Source organism: Notothenia rossii, assembly GCF_949606895.1.
Source record: "Notothenia rossii genome assembly, chromosome: 1".
Taxonomy (NCBI): domain Eukaryota; kingdom Metazoa; phylum Chordata; class Actinopteri; order Perciformes; family Nototheniidae; genus Notothenia; species Notothenia rossii.
In genome coordinates, this window is record NC_136912.1 from 72938551 (window position 1) to 72965814 (window position 27264).

The window sequence follows — 27264 nt, forward strand, 5'->3', positions numbered from 1 at the left end:
TGGGCCAACATGTTGTAACTCTCAAGACAACGCAGAACCAATCAGAGTTATTTACCCAAACCTCTCAACCAATGAGAGCTTAAGAACATTCCAAAGCTGGGCCAATCAGAGCCACAGGATTTGATAGATCTCAGCTTGATTTAATGAGCACTCAGCTATTTAGATCTTTGGAAGGCCACCATTACCTGAGGAATATTTGGAGGTTCAACTCAAACTAGAGAGGATACAGAAAGCAGTACAGGCCTGAAAACAACAAAGAGCAACACAGGATCAAGGAGATAAAAAGAAAGAAAGCTTGAGCAAGGACAGAAATCTAAGACCAAACACAAAAAGGCCAAACAGTAATTACGTGAATGACGAGGGAAAGGGATATTGGAGAAATGAGGCTTCTAAGAAGAAACACAGGAGATAAAACCTTCATAGTTTTATCACAGAGGAAGAGGCCGAGCGAGAAGAAGGCCGTGGTGATCGGCATCACAGAAAACATCGAGATGGTGCTGTTTTCTTCCATGGAGCACTGTGTTATTACATTAACGCAGGAAGAGGAAGAAGTCAGCTTTGTCCAAGTGGGTCTTGAGTATACATTTTAAGCAATTAAAACTGTGGTGATCCTCAGAGTGCTATCTAATGTGTATGTGTTCAGTAACAGCCTTTGTGAGTCTAATAAAGTCCAAACAGCATGTTCTGCAGGTATGACACAATATTTCAGACTTTTCAGAAATATTTTACTTATATTTACCTTGGGTCATGTGATCTTGAAGGAATTTATAGAGTATGAACTGTTAAAGAATGTAATGGATTGAGATTAGATACTGCTCCTTTATACCTAGAGTTTATGTGACTGGTCCACATGATACATCACAGAGGTTAACTATTTAAAACTGAGATACTGTGGTTGACCTAACTGGAGTGACAATATATGTCGATCAGAACTGAATCAATTCACCAAAATCACCAATACACTTTTTATTTAGTTACAAATTTAGAAACAAATATACAAATAATTCTGAATATGGACGTAGTCCCTGTCCTATACACAAATAGTCATTCATAAAAAACGGTGTTGCATCTGATACGATGCAGGTCTTTCAATGTTCTTTGTCCATAATATGTTGAATCATATGTTCACACAGTCAACACATTTTCCTTCCTATTCTTGAACCCAGGCACACCCGGAGCATCCTCTGGTCCCTGACTGTGAGGAGGAACCCGGGCCTCAGGTTGAGACTGCAACCAGGCTGCAGACCCAGCCCAAAACAGAGCCTCACACTGAGACAGAGCCTGAGAACGCCCCCCCTCCCCTAGGATTAATGGAGGATATTAAAATGGAGATGAAGGTACGTGAATATGAAAAATGTAAATAAATTCATAGAACATCCACACGAGGAATATCCCATTCTCACTTGTCATAATACTGTGGAAAAGGGGTGATGAAGTGAGTTTACGAATTAAATATACACTCTGAACAGCTTTTCAGCAACTCTTTCAGGAGGTTTCTTCTACCTTGTTTTAAAAAGAATCTAACGCTGCTTTCTCTTTCTCCATGCAGGTGCTTCCTCCCTTCAGATTGTCTGACAAGGAATTATTGGATACAAAAGCAATTGATCCTTCCATTATGGCCATGGTACTTTGTTTTTTTTAAATAACAATGATATCACTTTTCACGTGATTTGAATTACATTAATTTTGTTGAAGGAACCACTGAGCCTTCTTCCATCTTAGTAATATAATAAAACTAATTAAAGTATCATTTTATCAGGTTTAGCAGACAAAGCTTAGTCATGTGCTAATCCTGATCACAAAGGGAAAAAGTTAATCCAGCAAGCGTTATGGACTCAGTCAATCAATCAGTCAAAAAGGTTTCACACGTCTGCTTTCAAGCTCCATTTTTGCTTATTTTTCACATCCATGCATTTGTTTATTCCTATTTTCCTACGATGTATCTCATGTTTGTATAATGTTTCCTGTTCAGTTGATTTTTTTTCAATCTTCTCATCATTTCAGGGGTAATGTTTCCTTTTTGTTCCTGTTTGCTACATTTGCAGCTCCATTTTAAGAGTTGTTTTTCTTTCCCTAACTAGTTTACCATTGACAAGCAACACATTTTTTTTTCTGTCTGTGGTTAAAATGATTGCACAATAAGAACTGTGTGCATGTGATTTGTCAATATGTCTAATCTCTGTCTGCCCATTTGCTTCCCTTTGCGGTGTGCTACAGCCCTCTCCGAACAAAGCCACCCGTCTCAAGTGGAAAAGACTGTCTCTGCAGATGACCGGACTGGCGGTCAAAGATGTGGTCTGTCTACCCAGAGGACGCTACGTGGCACAGCTCGAGAGGTGAGTGTGTGTGAAGTCATATTTCATCCATTGGTCTTTCGGGATATCATAAATATCCTAACTTGCCACATTGGTAATACATTTGGTATATTGTTGGCCTCTATTCTTAATATATATTTTTAAACATTAACAATAGCTGGACTAATATCTTGTGGAAAGACTTCATGTCTCAAAGGGATAACCTGGGAAAATGTGGCCGAATAATGTTTTCAAAAATCCCCCAAAAACAAAATTACAGTGCAAGAAGGATTGCAAACTATTTGTCATTTTATTTGAAAAACATTTACAAAGTTCTCATTGTGAGGTTTCGTTAAATTGCCCTTTCTGTTTTTTTCAAAAGTTTATATTTTGGCCACCAAATATGTACAAATATGCAACCACATAGGGGCTTGGTAGCCCATCGGGCCCATGCTTAGTATATAATCGTCTATCGTTCCCAATTTCTCTAGCACTACCATAATGAAATGTTCTCTTAAATGTATACTGTACTTACCAACCTTTTTTAATCTACAGTGCCACAATTAGGGCACAAATTCCACTCCTGCCCCATTACTATCAACACTAACTGGCATAATGAAATGAGCCCGTTCATACTCCTCAGAGGGGAAACTCTTTCGAATTTGTTAAAATGTATAAAATATGCACAAATTAAAATGGCCGGAAAATAAGTAATATCTTATCCAATAGAACTATATCAGTGAAGTACATTTTTCCATTTGTTTTTCCAGACACACTGTTCCACAAAGCAAAGAACGAGCAGCTCTAACGGCTATGGGATTGACTGCTCGCATCACCATAGATCACAGCTGGTTGGCCAATCAGATGCAGTGTCGGCTGGCGATGCTCTTCAGGGGAAAGTTTGCGAATCGGGCGGGACAAAGATTCTCCTTCACATATTTACAGGTGTGTAGTATATATTTTTTACATGTATACTAAACACGCATTACAATTTACTGGCTCACCCACTATTACTATTTGGAGATTTAAGAATCAAGAATTCAGCTACAAATTAGGATCAACATTCAAGATTAAGTTCAAGAGTAAATATCTGAAAGCGAATCAGGCAATTTTCCCTCCAACTCTTCCACATCACTACAAAAACTTGAAATATTACCAAGTATATTTATCTAATATCTAGTGAGAATATTTCTTTACACCTGATATCAGACATAATAACTTAAGAAGTAATCTGGTATCTGGTCTTGTTTTTAGACAATGCATCATCTTGTTAAGTAAATAAATCTTATTTTGGGTTGTATCTCAGATCAAACGTATATTGTTTTACATATTTATTAGAAAATGACCAACTAACATCAGAAAACTGAAAACTTTTCAGCATTTGCAGCTTATATTGTAACACAACATTTCCTGATTCTAGTAAAAATATAGTTCAAAATGTGTTCTCCCAGCTAATTACAAGATCTCATTTATCTAATTATCCCATTTTATTTCAAGAAATCTTACCAAGCAAATGTTCACTTGTTCTATTGGCAGATCTTTGTAATTATTTCAAGTGAAAACGGCTTCCTTTCCATTTTTCCAGTGTGTTGCTACATTTGAATCTGATTTGTGTGTGGTTTCCAGTGTGTACCAGGCTCTAGGGTGCTGTATGTCCCAGACACTCCTGCGGAGGGCTGGACTGGAGAGCAGGTGCTCAGGACTTCTGGACATGGTGCTTTATACATCCTCAGCCATCAGGAATACCCACAGGTAAATATACTCTATACTAATGTAATGTTGACTTACCTTTTGGCAATTATGATTACTAAAAGTACATTTCTTACAGATTTAGTGTGATCCATTTCATTGTATGCCATTATTCAGCTGTGTGTCCATCGGCCTTCGGTTTGAGATATTACTGCTCTGAAATAGAATCGGAGGACCCTCTTTAATGGTCACACATGCAGAGCACACACAGTGAAATGTGGCCTCTGCATTTAACCCATCCTAGTACTAGGAGCAGGGAAAGACATGTATTCAGCACTATGGTTAGTTATTAAATCCCGCAGAGTTTGCTTTCATTTTATGTTATGTTTTCTGATAGAAATCACCATCATTAATTACACTTTTACATTTCTTTTTCACAGTAATTAAAACAATTCTTCTCTCATGCAGGCAGGATCTGAGGAGTCAACCATCAAGACACCTATTTTGAACAGGTAAAAAAGCAGGAACAGTTCCTAAGAAGAAACAATTGAAAATGATAAATGGCGAGAATTTTACCTAAACCATTATATTTGTGTGCGTCATCCATTAAGGAAGGAGTTTTTTCCAGAGGCCAACACAGAGGGCAGAGGCATTGAGCTCATACACACCCGGCCTGTTGTTCCGACAATCACAGAGGAGGTCAGTTTATTTCAGTATTTTGGTTATTCAAAAAAATAATCAGATTGTTAAATGACAGAAAATACACACTTTCCTTTAAACCTTACTATGTGGTGTACAGTCCTCCCTCGATCTGGACGCCCTCCTGAGAGTGTTCAAACAGGAGAACATGGATGGAGACGTGGTGACCTACATCCAGGTGAGGAGGAGAGACCTTCTCCACAGTGCTCTGAAGGTGGTGAGGAGGCCTGGCTTCTGTTTCAGTATGACACCCATCATTGCCTTCAGCGAAGAGGAGACTGACGCCCACGAGGGACCTCTCAGGGAGTTTTTCAGGTTATTATTGTGTACCATTTATTTTAAAGTAAAACAGGCGTATTCTATTTTTATAGATTTTTATAGAGTACATCACGTGTACTCACTTGACTGTGAAATATACCAGGAAAAAAAACGGAACAGTCTTCGTTTGATATTGTTCTTTGCTTCGCTAGTTTTCAGGTATCTTGTAGGAATATGTTTGTTATACTGACATTTACATAAGTTGAGGGAACAAGGAACGAGATAAAAATCCTTATCGATCATTTTTGTCTTTATCACAATTTAACAAAGCTACTTTGTGACTTAAGATGTTTGTGTTAGACCAACAGTCAAAAACCCTCCATAATGATTATCATATTAAACTATAAAATACAAAATACATGCAAATGGTTTTCTGTAGTCCTACAAAAACAATGCTTATTAGAGGAATTACAATCTTTATTTTAGTAATCTACACAAGATCATTAAAGCATCCTTTAATAATATGTGCAAATCCCTGTCCTCCTGCTCACACAGCTTGACTTTGCTGGAGCTGCAGCGAAGTTCTTTATTTGAGGGTCTTCCAGGGCGTCTGTTCTTCACCTATGACCTCGCAGCTCTTAAAGACAGGAAGTATTACGAAGCAGGCGTTCTGATTGGCTGGTCTCTGGCTCATGGCGGGCCTGGACCCCGTTGTCTACACCCTGTGCTCTTCCAGGTTGTGTACTTGGATATCCAATTTTTTATTTAAGATTCTCTTGAATGTTACCTTGATCAGCTGTGTTAAATATTTCCACATTGATATTCTATTTAATTAAATTGTATTTTATTGTCACAGTTGATGTGTGGCCAGAAACCATCTTTGGAGGACTTCAGCTGGAGAGACGTTGTTGACGCTGAAGCACGGACCCGACTGCAACAGGTGGCCTAAAAGACAGATATTTCAAACATCTGTCCTTTTTTAAACTGATGACGTTTAAAAAGAAAATTAGGTTGACTTTAATCTGGATTTCTATCATTAATTTGATACACTCTGCTGTGTATCACTATAGATACTAAGTCAGTTTAGTGTTTTAAATAAAACATTATAAACCTATGAATCATAAGCAATCAAATTGAATAATTTTGTTTCCACTCAATGCAATTTTGTTAACACCTATAGTAAATAAACTTACTAAACAAGCGGGTTATGTTAAATCTATACAGGATTGGATGCAACATGAATATGAAATCCTTGTCTGTTGCTTTTTAAAATAGCAAATACCTCCAGTGTTTATGTGAATGGATGACTGACACTTTTCCAGAGTTTTTTGTTTATTGTTTTAAACTCTTCTGCCACAGTAGAGAGAAACTGTCCACAAATAGATTTAAATGTCGCCTCTCAAATGTCATCTATTGAATAGGAATGTGGTTATATGTGCACATACTTTAAGATCATGGTGTCCTGGTTTTGAGTGAGACAAAATATAATCTAGCAGCTATTCTGACAGCATTTTGGTACTAAAACTGTGTACTGTCAGTGAACAGAAATATGATTAAAATAAGTTTGTACATTTTAACAAAAATGCATTGAAATAGAAATTGTCCTGTGATGATAGTGTTGGGATTATCGTAAATATTTTCACTTGCATACTGTATACTACTTGTATATACTGTATGAATGACAAAGGACTACAAAAGGCATATTACAACTGTCATCTTTAAGGCTTCTCGTTTTCTCTTGTAGCTGCAAAGCTGTACTGATGTGAGGCTGCTTTCTCTCAGTCTGTGTGACTGGGTATCAACATGTGGGATTCCGGGAGTATATTCGGCCCACTCTGATGAAATACCATCCATCTATATCCGCCTGGTCAAACATTACATCTACCACAGGTAGGATGGACACACACACACACACACACACACACACACACACACACACGTTTTGCATCCCATACACTGGTTTATTCAGTGTTCTTTTTAACCTTTTATATTTCAGAACTTGTTGCCCATAGATCTTCTATCTCAGTTTTCTAAACGTCAATTTCATAAAATGTTGTACAATATTGTAGTTCTGTGTAGTCTCTATTGTTTCCAAATGGCTGCTAAAAGGAAAAAAAGTGTTTAAAAACATTACATTAAAAAATATGACTAGTGGATAAAGGAATCACTCAGCCCCTCTGTTGTCCATAAGGGTGGCCTGTATGATCTCCCAGTTCACAGAGGGGATGAACAGCTGTGGTGGTTTTTGGGGTACGGTGCAGTCCCACTGGGAGGAGTTTGTGCCAGTGATGACCAGCGCACAGCGTCAGCCCCTGATGCTAGAAGAGTTCAAAAAGCTCATCAACATCTGCTACAGCCGTGCAGACAGCCAGCTGAGGGCGGCCGAGGAGGAAACGGCACGACACTGGGAGAAAGTTCTCACTTTGGTCAGCGGTAAGAACCCAGGGATGGGATGGATGATGCGTGTGAACAACGTGATGTTATCTACTTTATATTTAATTTAGCAGATACGATTTTCCAAATATATTACAATGAGCGCAATCACCTATGAAGATACAAACTCGGAAGTAGATTTCTTCCATTAAAACCATTTTAAGTACTATAACTTTTATTTCTCTGTTTAAGTACATGAAACTGTTAAATCTTTTTTTTTATTATTATCAAGTCAAAATGGTGTGTACGAGAAGTTTTTTGAAAAATGTGTCCTCATGCCAAATCAGATGGCCAGGCAGAATGTTCCTTTGAAGACCTCCTCACCTTCATCACTGGAACCGATCATCTGCCTCCTCTTGGGTTCCCCAGATTGATCTCCCTGTGTTTTTTCTCCCAGGTTGGTACTTTTAAGATAATAACGGATACAAAAATGTCCTGAAATAGTTCCATTTAACGTTACACAGAAATGTTTAACTTTACTGTACATATTGAGATGTTACAGCTATTTCACCTGTTGGAGAGAAACTGGCAATGTATTACAATGTTTTAGCTTGTGCAATTTTTAAAATGGGGTGTTTCCCTTGGATACATGGATTTATTAAATGTCAGAAACCTCACATTGCATGAATTGGAATGATTGGATTGATACATTTCAAACTTTAATCTCAAAATCACCATAAACAAGAGTTTAACATACAGTTGTCAGACCTCTGTCATATCGGGTTACACTTAGTCAGTAATCCAAAGAATATATTTAAATTGGGTATTTAAAACCCGGCTCCCCAAAAGGTTTAACATTTCAAAGAGTTGTCTTTAGATCACAAAAATCTTTAGATATGGTAAAATATGCATTATCAATCTTTGAGTTTTCCGTAAGGACTGAATTTAACATTCGGGTCTTCAGTTAAAATGACTACAAACTTTCTTTGATCCCACATGTTTTTGTTCTGTCTGAGATTAATCTTTGTCACATTTGAATTACATTTCCAGGATGTGAGCATGTCAGGTGTGTGTCTGCCTCACGCCTCCACCTGCGCTCTGGAGTTCTTTCTGCCAAGGGGAATATCCACGGCTGCAGACCTGATGGTGATGCTGAGCAGAGCCATGCACGTGGCCCTTGGCTTTAAACGTTTTCAGATTGAGTGAGATGGAGAAGGCAGCTTCAGTCTACTGCAAAATGAACGGCTGTCTGGATACTTGAGGTCCTGCTGAGACTGCATAATATGAAAAAAGTGACTAAATAGAAAGCCAGCCCACAGTTTGGCGAATGGTATTGGTCTATGAACAATTTGTCACTATAACTCATGTGGCCCATTGCAGGAGTGTAGACAGAATTATTTTGAGTTACATTTATAATAGCTGCTGTGCACATTATTAAATTAGTGTTGTGGGAACAATCAGTCTTTTTAGAAGAGTTGGGAACAGTTTAAGAGTTCTTGCTAGTAGTAGATCAGATATGATGTGTTGATATACTGCATGCTCTCAGTTGTTAATGCAAATACAGTAAAGTGAACTTGCATGCTATATATTAATGTTACCATCACAGATTCACAATCTGTTATACTGTTATATTTGGGCAATTTGAAGCACCACTTAAGAGTAGGACATTCAAATAAAACAACAATATAGAACACATTTATTTATTTTTCCAATTAAGATAATAATTAATGTTTTGTTTAAATATTTTAAAACCTCTCTAATAAACTGTAGATACATATTTCAAAATCATGCAACAGAATGAGTCTCTTTGACATCTTAGAAAATGCCTCGTTTGAATACTTCACACACTGCTTATGTCTCTACTGATTTTTAAGAAAATGTTTTAATTTGTTAATATGAATAAATGTAACTTTAAATATGATGTAATTTTGTATTTCCACATGTCTTAAGCTAAAAATAATATCTATTGTGTTTGATTTGAAAATGTTATGTTATAAATGATTCATTAAAGAACACAGAAAAACAAAGAATGGGGACTTCAAATGTTTATCTTTTTTCCGTTTTCAGGACACATAAAATAACATGAATAAACTAATCCCACTAAATCATATATAAACCATTAATATGGCCTTTTGTGCAAAAATCATTACTTACATTTTTTAATATTTGAATCAGTGATGATCAGTGAAGAAATACATCCAGTCGGCTGGTGACCATACAATGTATTGCATAGCCTTGGAGCAGGTGGGTAAAAAATGGCTAATGCTTGTGACCTAAGTTCAGAAGACATTTCTATATAGGTACCAAGTAAACTATTTTCCAGGAGAGGCACTGTGACGGAGCGGATCACATGAGTGACTGACTCCGCATATATATATGTATATATATGTATGTATATGTATGTATATGTATGTATATGTATGTATATATATATGTATGTATATGTATGTATATGTATGTATATATATGTATGTATATATATATATATGTATGTATATATATATATGTATGTATATATATATATATATGTATGTATATATATATATATATGTATGTATATATATATATATATGTATGTATGTATATATATATATGTATGTATATATATATATGTATGTATATATATATGTATGTATATATATATATGTATGTATATATATATATATATATATATATATATATATATGTATGTATATATATATATATATGTATATATATATATATATATATGTATGTATATATATATATATATATATATGTATGTATGTATATATATATATGTATGTATATATATATATGTATGTATATATATATGTATATGTATGTATATATATATATGAAAAAGTATATTTTTATTTCGGGCACATTGTTTCGGTCTGTCTGTTTATAAATCAGAACAGTTATTTCATCACGCTAAAAAAGGTTTACAAATTAAATTAAAAATAAAATGTAATGATGGATTTTCTACAACGCATCAAGCCAGAATAAATATTAAAACTAATATATCCTAAAACAAACGAGTCCTTAAACTTAGAAAGACTCAGGAGCAACAGACACCAGCAGCACAACCCATCAGCTGTAAATAGCTGGAAAAGTGCATGTTTAAGAAGTTCAATAGCTTCAGCAAGGTAACAAAATGTGTTGTTTTTGTATTTAAAGTATTGATAATGTTAAAGTGGAAGTACAAACATAAAGTAAACAGAATAGTAGACTTTAAATTGACCAAAAAATAGGAAGAGAAGATGAAAGGAGAAACTGCAAAACATTGCTAAGACTCCAGTTTGACAGTTTTCCCTTCAATGGTTTGGCTTTGACAAGAACCTCTTAAGTGCAATGACATATGATTATTAAAAACTCACAACTTGATGTAATAACCCGTACCATTTAATTTATTTGGAGCTGATGCCACCCAGAGTATTTACTGTATGAAACCAAGATGTGCAGTGAAGTTTAGAAATGTTCCGTTTATGTGAGGAATCTTGTATATGTTTTTAGTAAATATGTTTTGCTTCTATGCATTCAAATTGTTTGGAAAATATCACTCGACAACGGGATGAGAATCAATAGTCAGGTACTAATGTATTCTTGCGAGAAGGAGCAGAGTTAAGTCACATACAAAGGATATGGTTCAACTCACACACATGAGGTATGCTGCTCAAAGGAGCAGGAAGTAACATCAAGAATACAAGTTAAATTACCCCCTACAAGTTCTTCTGTATTTATATTTGTTATGGAGAAAATAATGTCTATTAATATATGAGTTCACAAATGTCTTGCAATGTGTTTAAATCATAGCAACAGTGTCATGCAATTGGAAAAGTTATTCAAAACAAATATCACTCATAACAAATAAACATATATTTCATATAAGAGTATTTGTTTATATACTACGGGAGTGTTTTGGTACAATGTTCTATATCAGTAAACTATTAGCTGTAATGCTATCAAAAATACATCATTGTGGATTTATTCAATTGTATGATGTGTTTTATGATTTAGTTTGTAGTGTCATATATTCCGTCAACGTGTGTGTGTTACCTGGTTTTTCAGGTTATATGGAAGTAACAGCTGTCAAAACTTAGTCACTCCCTCCAATGCGGAGTGAGGACTGAATCACAAACAACTTGCAATCATTGCAATATTTCTCTTGACAGGGAGTTGTGGGAAGTAACATCTGTAACCATGGAAATTAAAATCCTTTCTTGGATATTTTTGCTTGGACATTTGTATGCAGCTTCCGGACAAAGTAACTATTCAAGTTATATTTTGTATGGCTATAACGTTTTTTATGCTTATAATATTTCTCAAATACTTTTTAAAATTGCATAGTACATTAGGAAGCTCAAACCCACAATCTGAACCCTCAAAGACAATTTTCGGAGGCGTCCGTCAACCAATCCCTATGCCCTAAATTTGGAGGAAGACTATTGAATCAGGTTTGTGCCATTAAGATCTAGCAAAAACTCTTCAGTATCAAGCAAAAATAAGCATTTGAGAAAGATACAAAAACTTCCTAAAAAGTAAAACGTATAACTTGCAAACAAATTATTTTTTCTAAAAATCCAAACTATTAGTCTTTTAATTTTGTATAACATACTGTATCTTGTGACAGCCCAGTTGTCAGGCGTATAGTGCAACTCCTGCAGCAAACTCCTTTAATTTGCTTTAATTTGATACATTCTACAATATAAATGGTAGATTATGTTACTTTATTAAACAGACCAGATCTAGGTAATAACCAAGAAAATAAAATGCTCACAGCTAACTATGTCGGTCTGACAGCTCTTTATCCGTTGTTTATGAATACAGAATGGATCAATACTGTGTTGTCTCATGTATCTCGTGAGAGAATTATATTGAAACCGATAACATTTAAAGCAACAATAGAAAAGATAAAGTAAACAGAATAGTAGAGTTTGAACTAAGTACAAAGCAGAGAGAAAACATGAAGGAAGAAATTGCATAACATTATTAATTATCCTGTTTGACAACCTTGACAAGTTTCTTGTTATGGATTGACTTTGGCGAAAGTAGTGACACATAACTATTCAAACAATTTAAACACCTCACAATGATGATCTTGATCTAATTTCCTGAAACCAAGGACATCCTCAGAATCAGAATCCTATGAATGTTGACACATTAGTTTGAGAGTTTAAGATTTTTTTATTATTTTTAAACTTTCTGTGAGGAATGCTGTAAAAAATGTTCAGTAAATAACGTTTGCTTGTATACATTTCAATGAATTCTATATAATGGAAGTAGTGTCTGTCACTAATGCTCTGTCACTCCCTCCATAGCTGAGGGACTAAAAGCAATACTTTATGAAACTTTTCACTGTACCAGGAGTTTTGAAGATGAACATAGGTCATCATGGAAATTAAAATTCTACATTGGATCATTGAGTTTGGATATTTAAATGCAGCTTTTGGACAAAGTAACTATTCAAGTGTTTTTTTTTGGCTATGATTGCTGGTATTTTACTTTCAAATATGCCTTAATATACCAGAGCAGACTGTAAACATTTTAGTTTTCAGTAATTAAGTTTGTGTTTGACAAAATACAAAAATATTGTTTTCTGTTATAACCACCGTCAATTACAATAAATGTAAATGTATTTTTACATTATATATAAAGAAAAACAATGAGCCTAGTCTTAAAATATAAAAATAAAAAGCTATTTTGTCATTTAAAATGTGGTTAAATAAAGGCTGGTTCATTTGCTTTGGTTATTTTTTACATTTGGCCCGTCAAAGAAGTAGGGAAATTATCAACAATAGCATGAAAATCGTTGGTTGAATAGAATTGCTATATATTGAAACTGTCATATTTCAAACATTAGAGCTTTATGTGTTTGTGATCAATACTCAAATCCCAAACAGTTTTTATTTTCAAAGTCAAAGGCGCAAAAAACTAAAAATTGCATATAAAAAAGTCCAGCTACAGTAACTCATTCTGCAGACCAGCTCCTGATGGTGTTGTCTATGCAACCCGGTATCACGGCAAGTGTTTATGCGATGTGAAATCTGAAAACATTTGTTTTGAGTAAAATAATACTTTATTCCGAGTGTGCTTGCTTTTCTCTTTGAAAGTCATCACATAACGGCATTGTAATACACGGTTCGGCTGCATTAAATATTACATATCTGCCGTAGTTCTCTATTTATAGAGCCCTGATGAGAAGACTTCTAGACAAACTGGAAGAACTGCCGCCAAAACTGAAACGTGACGTGGATCATAAATATATACGCAATTAAACAACATCTTACATTTATTTTCACACAATACGTCTCCTCGCAGTATCAACACTAATTTGACTGACTTTTATATTTGATGCAATTGGTAGATAGGCTGTATTTACAACATAACGGTGCACAGCTGATAGAAAGGGACACCTAGTGGTTAAATTACGTTATTGAATTTTATTATTTGTATTATTAAATATTAACAAACAGAAACAACAGAGGTGCCAATGTTGATTGTTAGGTCAAGAGTGGGACAATCTTTTCCCGTACACATAAAACACGTTAACACAGAGTAAACGTTTGCTAATGGAGAGTCTATTTTGTCCCAAGAAAAAGTTCATGACTATCGATAAAAAAAAAAAATCAATAAACCTATTGTTCATTTTCGCGGTATTCCCCACACACACTATAGGCGCATTCACACCGCAGTACTTTTCCGTGGTTTGCATTCCGCCCAGCCAATCAGACATAGGAACCTTTTTCTCCCACGAAAGTCCCTGCTCTCTAGCAGGGACGGAAAATGGGGTAAAAAAGGTTCTGATTAACTCATTTTAGTCACGGCGTTTTGGTGTGAACGCGACATTTCGGAACTATCGCGGAACTAAAGTGGGAAAAGTACTGCAGTGTGAACGCGACTAATACTGTAATATTTACACTTACCCATGTCCAAATGGATCCTTGTTGTTGTCTTTGTATTCTTCAGAAGAAGAAGACTGGAAGACCTCTGGTTCTGAGGCACTATCTATAGTTAGCTACTAGTGTACTTTTTTTTAAATGTTCCCGATTCTGATTCTGATTGTAATGCAGTGACTTAGCAACGTTGTGATTGGCCCCGGTGCAAATATTGTTTTGGGCCCCCCCCCCCCATCGCCCCAAACATAAGCACACGCTGATGCACTCACACACGCACGGACACAAGTGGCGTTTTTATATGTACAAAAGTGGTGGGGCACAAAAAACTTAGATGTCTATATACTGTATAAGCTTCTGCTGTGACGTGCAGTGAGGTTCATGGCTGGTGAGGCACTGGCACTGACTCTTCAGGTTTACAAATATTATATTTTGACCTAAATCAAAATATTATATTATTTTCTAAAGCTTTTTTAGTCTGATCCTTCGATTAATTTTAAACCGACAGTTCAACAAAAGGATACCCAAAAAATGTAATTTTATCATTTAAATATTGAATTGTTCTCTCTTAGTAAGATCCCATTTTCAATAAAATGGTGGTCTTACCTTGACTTGAAGATTAAGTCCATTTGCCTATCCTTCTGGACAAAAATCTCTATTACTTTTTTGTAAAAGTCCTCCTTATCTTCTTGTAGTTTCAAAAGTCTATCATAAATCTAATCGATAGATTTATGATTCGAAAATTATAAAAGTAGGTACTAGACATGTGGATATTATCCGGCTGAACAAAACGTGCATTTATCTAACAGGTACGTTTCCCACAGATCTTATTTGGAGCTATTTTCTAAAATCCTATGGAGAAATCTCATTGCTTTTTTGTTGAGGGAAACAATGCGTAGCTTACTTCCGGGTTTTAGGACGCGTCACTGCAACTCTCTCGTCTCCTCTTCACACACTTTTTGCGGCACACATACTTACAGCCAATCAGCTCTGAATTATGTGAGATGAAGTATGGTGGGGATGGCAGCACAGTGCCCCTATGGTCATTATTTATTTGCCACACACATTAAACTGAAAAATACTCTGAGCATGCGCAGTGTAGTTTTTACAGTCACCATTGACTTAGACAGTGAGAGGGAGGGTCATGATCGGGTTTTGTGCCTCATGGCTCAAAACGTCTCAATAGGCACACACTGTAGACACTAATTAGAATAACACAGACTAAAACAGCAATATACAGACGAATCACATGATTAAACATGATCTTAAAATATATTTTATATGTTTTTTTATTAATTTTTTTGTAATCATTATTTTTAATACTTTCTGCTGACATTAAGTGGAGCTGTGCCCGACCTGCCCCTAATGACCAGTCGCCACTGACAGACACATACAACCACTCATAAGCGCCACATGTAGGCTATCAACAACAGCCTGCCCTGGCCTCAGACCACCACAGCCTGACAACGGCACAGCGAACTAATCACACAATCACTTTACAGAACTAATCGAAATTTCGAGGACGATGTATGACAAAAAAAATGTCAGTTTAGCCATTACATCTCCTTGTTCTTTCTTGTCCTCTCTCTTTTGAGCGCCGCTCTTGTGCTTTGGTTTGCTGTACATTATAAATGCAAGCTATTCAATGTTTTATAATGCTGCCAAACTTGCTGCTGCTAGCTACAGTATCTATAACTTTTGAGGTTGATTATATGGTTCGCTCGTCACGCAAGGTATCACATGAAATGAAAGGGAGCAAGGTCATTGGACAGACAAATTACAAATGAATTAGGTTGCTTGGTTACTTAAAAAAATATATATATATGTCTCTTTTTTTTTTGCATGGTCCCCTGGCCGGCTCAGGGCCCCAGTGCGTTGCACCGGCTGCACCGTCGATAGTTACGCCACTGTTGTAATGCCATTGTCGATAGATCTCCTCACAAAACATTGTGTCAGTTCAACTGTACCTTCGTTCTGTTGGACTTACTGTCATAATAATAATATTGGGAGGGATGAAACCCTATTTAATTGTCACACATGCAGAGCATACAGCACACACAGTGAAATGTGTTTTCTGCTATTAACCCATCGTAGTACCAGGAGTCTAGTACTAGGAGCAGTGGGCAGCTATTGCACAGCGCCCATGGAGCAATGGGAGTGAGGGGTGAAGGGGGTTGTCCGGTGCCTTGCTCAAGGGCACCACAACAGGGCAGGAGGTGAGCTGGCACATCTCCAAGTAGCAGTCCACACTCCATTTTCTTAGGTCTGGTCGGGGACTTGAACCGTCGACCCTACGGCTCACAGTCCAATCCCCTACTGACTGAGCCACTGCCGGATATGCATATCAGTCTGTCCATGACAGTGTTGTTGAATGCCATAGTTGATACTTAAAGAAAGATCACTGGACAAGTTACTTTCCTTGAAAAAACAAAAACATTTAAAACAATTCAGTACATTATAATTTAAAGTAGAGAAATGTATACTGCTTTCTTCAAACAAATATAGATAATCGATAAAAACATTGACACACTAAGTACAGTATTAAGTACAATTATGAGGAACTTGACATGACTATTTACATTTCCTGGTACTCCATTAAATATCTGAGGAAAATATTGTCCTTTTACTTTCCTACATTTATTTGATAACCACAACTACGTAGAAGATTTTACATCTAAAATGTGCAAGCATGAAAAATCAACTTTTCTTTCATGATGTAATAACAGGAAAACAAACATTTAGCATGTATGTTTTTGATGAGGTTATCGGTAAATGTAATGAAAAACATGGGCTTCGGTTTAACTTTGGATCTCAATATTTTCAGCTTTATTAATCCTATGTTTATCATGGATACATTTCCTGATTGACCTCGACAGTTTATGGCAGTTAACGATCGTATCGTTTTAGGTACTATTATTATCTGATGTGTTTTTTTAATGAACATTTTCAAATGATCTTACGTACCTCGTGCAGTGCTCCAAAGTACCCCTGGAGTTACTAGTGCTCCTATTGAGTAAAATCTGGTTAAGACACATGTTTTGTACTATATTCATCACCTGTGATATGATTTTGGCACAAATGTCACCCCGTAATAACTCAAATAAATTGTATTTGTGCTCTCTGCTGCTTTTGCCACCCCGGTTGTCAAGTCTCAAGTTTACGGGTATAGAATAAAAAGGTCAAACATAAGGAATTAACAGTGTAAAATAAATACATTGACTTAATTGGACTGAATAAAACATTTAGTAATTTTTGACGACCATGAGAAATTAAACGTGGAAAATAGCTACTGAGATGTTTTATCTAAGTTGAACCAACGGTGGATTTTTTTTGGATGTTTCTAACACTTCCTCATTGGTTTTGTTTTCCAAAAGGCACTCCAGTTATTTCGACAACTGCAGCCCCCACTACCTTAACCCCTACAACCGCTGCTCCCACAACAACAGGTCCTATAACTGCAGCCACGACAACTACAGCCCCAACAACTGCAGCCCCAACAACTGCAGCCCCAACAACTACATTCCCTACAACAGCTTCGCCCCAAACTGCAGGTCCTACAACTGTGGCCCCTACAACTGCTACTCCCACAACTACTGCTGCTCCGACAACAGTGCAACCTACAACTACTACTGCACCTACGACAGCATCACTTTTTACTGTTGCAACAACAACAGGAGCACCTACAACTACTACTTTTCCAACAACGGTGCCACCTACAATTACTGCTGCTCCGACAACAGTGCAACCTACAACTACTGCTTCACCTACAACAACTGCACCTACGACAGCAGAACCTACAACTATTGCAACAACAAGAGCAGCACCTCCAACTACTGCTGCTCCGACAACATTGCAACCTACAACTACTGCTGCACCTACAACTGCATCCCCTACTACTGTTGCAATAACAACAGCAGCACCTACAACTACTGCTACTCCGACAACAGTGCAACCTACAACTACAGCCCCTACTACTGTTGCAACAACAACAGCAGCACCTACAACTACTGCTACTCCAACAACAGTGCAACCTACAACTACAGCCCCTACTACTGTTGCAACAACAACAGCAGCACCTACAACTACTGCTACTCCAACAACAGTGCAACCTACAACTACAGCCCCTACTACTGTTGCAACAACAACAGCAGCACCTACAACTACTGCTGCTCCAACAACAGTGCAACCTACAACTACAGCCCCTACTACTGTTGCAACAACAACAGCAGCACCTACAACTACTGCTACTCCGACAACAGTGCAACCTACAACTACAGCCCCTACTAGTGTTGCAACAACAACAGCAGCACCTACAACTACTGCTACTCCGACAACAGCAGCACCTACTACTGTTGTTTCAACAACAACAGCAGCACCTACAACTACTGCTACTCCGACAACAGCAGCACCTACTACTGTTGTTTCAACAACAACAGCAGCACCTACAACTACTGTTGCTCCGACAACATTGCCACCTACAACTACAGCTGCACCTACGACAACAGCGCCTATTACTGTTGCAACAACAACAACAACAACAACAACGGTGCCACCTACAACTAGTGCTGCACCTACAACTACAGCCCCTACTACTATTGCAATAACAACAGCAGCACCTACAACTGCAGCCCCTACTACTATTGCAACAACAACAGCAGCATCTACAACTACTGCTGTTCCAACAACGGTGCCACCTACAACTACTGCTGCACATACGACAAGTACACCTACTACTGTTGCAACAACAACAACAACCACGATGCCACCTACAACTACTGCGGCACCTACAACATCAGCACCTACTACTGTTGCAACAACAACAGCAGCACCTACAACTACTGCTGCTCCTGCAACTGTAGCACCTACAACTACTGCTGCTCCTGCAACTGTAGCACCTACAACTACTGCTGCATCTACAACTGTAGCACCTACAACTACTGTTGCAACAACAACAGCAGCACCTACAACTACTGCTGCTCCGACAACATTGCCACCTACAACTACAGCTGCACCTACGACAACAGCGCCTACTACTGTTGCAACAACAACAACAACAACAACAACAACAACAACGGTGCCACCTACAACTACTGCTACTCCGACAACAGCAGCACCTACTACTGTTGTTTCAACAACAACAGCAGCACCTACAACTACTGCTGCTCCGACAACATTGCCACCTACAACTACAGCCCCTACTACTGTTGCAATAACAACAGCAGCACCTACAACTACTGCTAGTCCGACAACAGCAGCACCTACTACTGTTGTTTCAACAACAACAGCAGCACCTACAACTACTGCTGCTCCGACAACATTGCCACCTACAACTACAGCTGCACCTACGACAACAGCCCCTACTACTGTTGCAATAACAACAGCAGCACCTACAACTACTGCTGCTCCAACAACAGTGCCACCTACAACTACAGCCCCTACTACTGTTGCAACGACAACAGCATCACCTACAACTACTACAAATCCGACAACAGTGCAACCTACAACTACAGTCCCTACTACTGTTGCGATAACAACAGCAGCACCTACAACTACTGCTGTTCCAACAACGGTGCCACCTACAACTACTGCTGCACATACGACAAGTGCACCTACTACTGTCGCAACAGGAACTGTGCCACCTACAACATCAGCACCTACTACTATTGCAACAACAACAGCAGCACCTACAACTACTGCTACTCCGACAACAGCAGCACTTACTACTGTTGTTTCAACAACAACAGCAGCACCTACAACTACTGCTGCTCCAACATCAGTGCCACCTACAACTACAGCCCCTACTACTGTTGCAATAACAACAGCAGCACCTACAACTACTGCTGTTCCAACAACGGTGCCACCTACAACTACTGCTGCACATACGACAAGTGCACCTACTACTGTTGCAACAGCAACTGTGCCACCTACAACATCAGCACCTACTACTGTTGCAACAACAACAGCAGCGCCTACAACTACTGCTACTCCGACAACAGCAGCACCTACTACTGTTGTTTCAACAACAACAGCAGCACCTACAACTACTGCTGCTCCGACAACATTGCCACCCACAACTACAGCCCCTACTACTGTTGCAATAACAACAGCAGCACCTACAACTACTGCTGCTCCAACAACAGTGCCACCTACAACTACAGCCCCTATTACTGTTGCAACAACAACAGCATCACCTACAACTACTACTAATCCACCAACAGTGCAACCTACAACTACAGCCCCTACTACTGTTGCAACAACAACAGCAGCACCTACAACTACTGCTGCTCCAACAACAGTGCCACCTACAACTACAGCTGCACCTACGACAACAGCCCCTACTACTGTTGCAATAACAACAGCAGCACCTACAACTACTGCTGCTCCAACAACAGTGCCACCTACAACTACAGCCCCTACTACTGTTGCAATAACAACAGCAGCACCTACAACTACTGCTACTCCGACAACAGTGCAACCTACAACTACAGCCCCTACTACTGTTGCAACAACAACAGCATCACCTACAACTACTACTAATCCGACAACAGTGCAACCTACAACTACAGCCCCTACTACTGTTGCAACAACAACAGCAGCACCTACAACTACTGCTGTTCCAACAACGGTGCCACCTACAACTACTGCTGCACATACGACAAGTGCACCTACTACTGTTGCAACAGTAACTGTGCCACCTACAACATCAGCAACTACTACTGTTGCAACAACAACAGCAGCACCTACAACTGCTGCTACTCCGACAACAGCAGCACCTACTACTGTTGTTTCAACAACAACATTAGCACCTACAACTACTGCTGCTCCAACAACAGTGCCACCTACAACTACAGCTGCACCTACAACTACAGCCCCTACTACTGTTGCAATAACAACATCAGCACCTACTACTGTTGCAACAACAACAGCAGCGCCTACAACTGCTGCTACTCCGACAACAGCAGCACCTACTACTGTTGTTTCAACAACAACATTAGCACCTACAACTACTGCTGCTCCAACAACAGTGCCACCTACAACTACAGCCCCTACTACTGTTGCAATAACAACAGCAGCACCTACAACTACTGCTACTCCGACAACCGTGCAACCTACAACTACAGCCCCTACTACTGTTATTTCAACAACAACAGCAGCACCTACAACTACTGCTGCTCCGACAACATTGCCACCCACAACTACAGCCCCTACTACTGTTGTTTCAACAACAACAGCAGCACCTACAACTACTGCTGCTCCAACAACAGTGCCACCTACAACTACAGCCCCTACTACTGTTGCAACAACAACAGCATCACCTACAACTACTGCTACTCCGACAACATTGCAACCTACAACTACAGCCCCTACTACTGTTGCAACAACAACAGCATCACCTACAACTACTACTAATCCGACAACAGTGCAACCTACAACTACAGCCCCTACTACTGTTGCAACAACATCAGCAGCACCTACAACTACTGCTACTCCGACAACAGCAGCACCTACTACTGTTGTTTCAACAACAACAGCAGCACCTACAACTACTGCTGCTCCGACAACATTGCCACCCACAACTACAGCTGCACCTACGACAACAGCGCCTACTACTGTTGCAACAACAACAACAACAACAACAACAACAACAACAACAACAACGGTGCCACCTACAACTAGTGCTGCAACTACAACTGCAGCCCCTACTACTGTTGCAACAACAACAGCATCACCTACAACTGCAGCCCCTACTACTGTTGCAACAACAACAGCAGCACCTACAACTACTGCTGCACCTACGACAAGTGCACCTACGACAGCAGCACCTACTACTATTGCAACAACAACAGCAGCACCTACAACTACTGCTGTTCCAACAACGGTGCCACCTACAACTACTGCTGCACATACGACAAGTGCACCTACTACTGTTGCAACAACAACTGTGCCACCTACAACTACTGCAGCACCTACAACATCAGCACCTACTACTGTTGCAACAACAACATCAGCACCTACAACTACTGCTGCACCTGCAACTGTATCACCTACAACTACTGTTGCAACAACAACAGCAGCACCTACAACTACGGCTGCTCCGACAACATTGCCACCTACAACTACAGCTGCACCTACGACAACAGCGCCTACTACTGTTGCAACAACAACAACAACAACAACAACAACAACGGTGCCACCTACAACTACTGCTACTTTGACAACAGCAGCACCTACTACTGTTGTTTCAACAACAACAGCAGCACCTACAACTACTGCTGCTCCGACAACATTGCCACCTACAACTACAGCCCCTACTACTGTTGCAATAACAACAGCAACACCTACAACTACTGCTACTCCGACAACAGCAGCACCTACTACTGTTGTTTCAACAACAACAGCAGCACCTACAACTACTGCTGTTCCGACAACATTGCCACCTACAACTACAGCTGCACCTACGACAACAGCGCCTACTACTGTTGCAACAACAACAATAACAACAACGGTGCCACCTACAACTAGTGCTGCACCTACAACTGCAGCCCCTAGTACTGTTGCAACAACAGCAGCACCTACAACTACTGCTGCACCTACGACAAGTGCACCTATGACAGCAGTACCTACTACTATTGCAACAACAACAGCAGCACCTACAACTACTGCTGTTCCAACAACGGTGCCACCTACAACTACTGCTGCACATACGACAAGTGCACCTACTACTGTTGCAACAAACACTTTGCCACCTACAACTACTGCGGCACCTACAACATCAGCACCTACTACTGTTGCAACAACAACAGCAGCACCTACAACTACTGCTGCACCTGCAACTGTAGCACCTACAACTGCTGTTGCAACAACAACAACAGGAGCACCTACAACTACTGCTGCTCCGACAACATTGCCACGTACAACTACAGCTGCACCTACGACAACAGCGCCTACTACTGTTGCAACAACAACAACAACAACAACAACAACAACAACCACGGTGCCACCTACAACTACTGCGGCACCTACAACATCAGCACCTACTACTGTTGCAACAACAACAGCAGCACCTACAACTACTGCTGCACCTGCAACTGTAGCACCTACAACTACTGTTGCAACAACAACAGCAGCACCTACAACTACTGCTGCTCCGACAACATTGCCACCTACAACTACAGCTGCACCTACGACAACAGCGCCTACTACTGTTGCAACAACAACAACAACAACAACAACAACAACGGTGCCACCTACAACTACTGCGGCACCTACAACATCAGCCCCTACTACTGTTGCAACAACAACAGCAGCACCTACAACTACTGCTGCTCCTGCAACTGTAGCACCTACAACTACTGCTGCACCGACGACAAGTGCACCTATGACAGCAGTACCTACTACTATTGCAACAACAACAGCAGCACCTACAACTACTGCTGTTCCAACAACGGTGCCACCTACAACTACTGCTCCACATACGACAAGTGCACCTACTACTGTTGCAACAACAACTTTGCCACCTACAACTACTGCGGCACCTACAACATCAGCACCTACTACTGTTGCAACAACAACAGCAGCACCTACAACTACTGCTGCACCTGCAACTGTAGCACCTACAACTACTGTTGCAACAACAACAGGAGCACCTACAACTACTGCTGCTCCGACAACATTGCCACCTACAACTACAGCTGCACCTACGACAACAGCGCCTACTACTGTTGCAACAACAACAACAACAACAACAACAACCACGGTGCCACCTACAACTATTGCGGAACCTACAACATCAGCACCTACTACTGTTGCAACAACAACAGCAGCACCTACAACTACTGCTGCACCTGCAACTGTAGCCCCTACAACTACTGTTGCAACAACAACAGCAGCACCTACAACTATTGCTGCTCCGACAACATTGCCACCTACAACTACAGCTGCACCTACGACAACAGCGCCTACTACTGTTGCAACAGCGCCTACTACTGTTGCAACAACAACAACAACGGTGCCACCTACAACTACTGCGGCACCTACAACATCAGCACCTACTACTGTTGCAACAACAACAGCAGCACCTACAACTACTGCTGCACCTGCAACTGTAGCACCTACAACTACTGTTGCAACAACAACAGCAGCACCTACAACTACTGCTGCTCTGACAACATTGCCACCTACAACTACAGCTGCACCTACGACAACAGCGCCTACTACTGTTGCAACAACAACAACAACAACAACGGTGCCACCTACAACTACTGCGGCACCTACAACATCAGCCCCTACTACTGTTGCAACAACAACAGCAGCACCTACAACTACTGCTACACCTGCAACTGTAGCACCTACAACTACTGCTGCTCCTGCAACTGTAGCACCTACAACTACTGCTGCTTCGACAACAACTGCACCTACGACTGCAGCACCTACTACTGTTGCAACAACAACGGTGCCACCTACAACTACTGCTTCACCTAAGACAACTGCACCTACAACGGCAGCACATACTACTGTTGCAACAACAACAACAACAACAACAACAGCAGCACCTACAACTACTGCTGCTCCAACAACGGTGCCACCTACAACTACTGCCTCACATACGACAACAGCACCTACAACTACTGCTACTCCGACAACAGCAGCACATACTACCGTTGCAACAACAACAACAACAACAACATCAGCAGCACCTACAACCACTGCTGCTCTGACAACGTTGCAACCTACAACTACTGCTGCACCTACAACTGCAGCCCCTACTACTGTTGCAACAACAACAGCAGCACCTATAACTACTGGTGCTCCGACAACGGTGCAACCTACAACTACTGCTTCACCTACGACAACTGCACCTACAACAGAAGCACCTACAACTATTGCAACAACAACAGCAGCACCTGCAACTACTGCTAATCCGACAACGTTGCAACCGACAACTACAGCTGCACCTACAAATGCATCCCTTACTGCTGTTGCAACGACAACGGTGCCAACTACAACTAGTGCTGCACCTACGACAGCAGCACCTACTACTGTTGCAACAACAACAGCAGCACCTACAACTACTGCTTCACCTACAACAGCAGCACCTATAACTACTGCTTCACCTACAACAGTAGCACCTACTACTGTTGTTGCAACAGCAGCAACTGTTTCTCTAAAAACTTCAGCTCCTCCAACTCCTGGAGAACCACCAACCCAAGGTTTTGACTCAAATTATAATTTGTACATTTTGATTTACGCAGGAATTAATGGTAGAATGTTTTAAATATGCATGGCCAAAGGCATTCAATGAAGCTCACATTAAGAAAGAAACATCATAAAATCCACTTTGACCCTCAGTGTAGCTCTCCCACTTTTTATTTTAGAACATTATAATGGCTGTAAGCCACAGTTTTAGGGAGTTCAAATTCATTTGTATGATTAAGGGGATCAACAGTATATTAAATATATGAGTATATTAGCAATAATGTTATTTTCATGAAAGGGTATAATTATAAAATTGGCCTTCACATTTCCTACTTATGTTTTTAATCCCATACAGTTGCACACCTGCAACTGAGAATATCTACCTTTGGGGAGGTCATCAATGAAACCATCATTAAACTTGTTGAACAGGTATGTAAACCAGAATATGTCAGATAACTTTTATGTGAAGGATCCTCACACAACATAATAAATGATAGAAATTAGATATAACTTTGATTTATTCGATTTTGTTTTCTCTCCATTTAGTTTTTTGGACACCGGCTCCCGAATGGAACAGCCCACACAGTTACCGTGACAAACATACAAAGGGTTCAAGTGTCCCAATAGAAGCGTCATGGAGATTTTTGACAAATGCAATTTCAGGTTGGGCTGGTGGTATTGTTTATAAACAATGTGAAGGGGCATTCCCCTGAACCATTTAATAATATCAGGAAAATGTCTTTGATTTGTATATTGCTTTCAGTTTGGGCACAACACATCGTATGTCAATATGTTGAAGTGGTCTACAACCAATAACAAAAGATCAATAGAAGTATCTGGGTTGCTCTTAAGGTGCAAGACAAGGTGTTTTTAATCAATGACAAAAGTTAAGTTTAAGGTTCACAACCCTCTTGTGTTTCTATAGCAGATTTTTGTCCAACTAAATCTTTTTTTTAAAAGAACCATTTTCCCTTTTAACCAAAAAATATTCTTGTGTGTGCAGTATTTCCCGGAATGTGAAAGATGAGGTAGTGTTTAGGCCTAAGTGTCACATTAATTGCACAGTACAACAGGAAGCTCAAACCTACAAACTGTCAAATATGTTTAAAGAGGTGTTAATAATTTATCATGCTGTGAAATTAAACTAATTATTATGACTCCTCTTTTTAACCATGCATACATAAGGGAACATTTAAACGAAACACAGGTGAAGTTAACCCCAGTGAGAGCCTTGTAACAATGTTTGACAATTGTACAACGAATGAACGACCTGTTAAGCCGGACGAACAAATTGCAAAATGTAACACAGTGTTATGATTATTGAATGTAAATCTGTTTTGCTTTGCACCATCAATAATTCCTAAGTTTAGCTTATGGTTTTGTCTTTCCAATTTATTGGAAAACCAGAACATGAAATCACTGCTTTTGCTTTGAACTTGAACATTTGTGGTAGTGTCAGAGTGAAGGATACTGTGATGTACAGCGAGAATCATGGTCAATGACTCTCACTCTCTCCAACAAGCGATGTAACATACAGGATCACTTTCAGAGGAAGACTGTTACTACCTTGAGGAACAATTGAATACCACAGGAAATATTATCTTCATTTGTAAATAACTCAGCTTCGCTGTGTCGAGAGATGGAAGTACCTCTGTTATTGCTATTTTATGTTATCCATCATTTTCTTCTCTTTGTATTATCTCTCTGCGGATTACAAGGAAAACTACTTTCTGCTTTATATATCATAATGGAGCATGATGTGCAAAAATGGCACAAAAGGTGCACTATACATCCTTTAATTGTTTAATATTTTACAATAATAACTATGTGACATTTCTCAAATATAAAAAGTCTCAAATAAATAATTGATATACAACTCA

At 39.3% G+C, this 27264-nt stretch overlaps 2 protein-coding genes across 4 annotated transcripts; both read left to right on the forward strand.

The window, feature by feature from the left end:
- The first annotated feature begins 171 nt into the window (after nt 1-171).
- LOC307030664 (uncharacterized protein) lies at nt 172-9326 on the forward strand. 3 transcript variants are annotated; one of them, XM_079667224.1, is made up of 15 exons: nt 173-566; nt 1167-1337; nt 1550-1624; nt 2218-2336; nt 3065-3239; nt 3921-4046; nt 4452-4495; nt 4595-4682; nt 4783-4997; nt 5496-5676; nt 5797-5880; nt 6685-6830; nt 7132-7373; nt 7661-7770; nt 8364-9326. In XM_079667224.1, the coding sequence occupies exons 1-15, from the start codon at nt 354-356 to the stop codon at nt 8517-8519; spliced, it is 2145 nt and encodes a 714-aa protein (XP_079523350.1). In that variant the 5' UTR covers nt 173-353; the 3' UTR covers nt 8520-9326. The 3 variants fall into 3 exon arrangements, with proteins under 3 accessions (XP_079523352.1, XP_079523350.1, XP_079523351.1); XM_079667225.1 differs by lacking the exon at nt 1550-1624; XM_079667226.1 differs by lacking the exons at nt 7661-7770; nt 8364-9326 and having other exon boundaries at nt 172-566; nt 7154-7312.
- A 4752-nt stretch (nt 9327-14078) lies between these two features.
- On the forward strand, nt 14079-27264 carry LOC307019449 (uncharacterized protein; the record flags this gene model as incomplete). Its single annotated transcript, XM_079650391.1, has 5 exons — nt 14079-14083; nt 17563-17750; nt 24328-25398; nt 25740-25813; nt 25931-27264. The coding sequence occupies 5 exons, from the start codon at nt 14079-14081 to the stop codon at nt 26009-26011; spliced, it is 1419 nt and encodes a 472-aa protein (XP_079506517.1). The 3' UTR covers nt 26012-27264.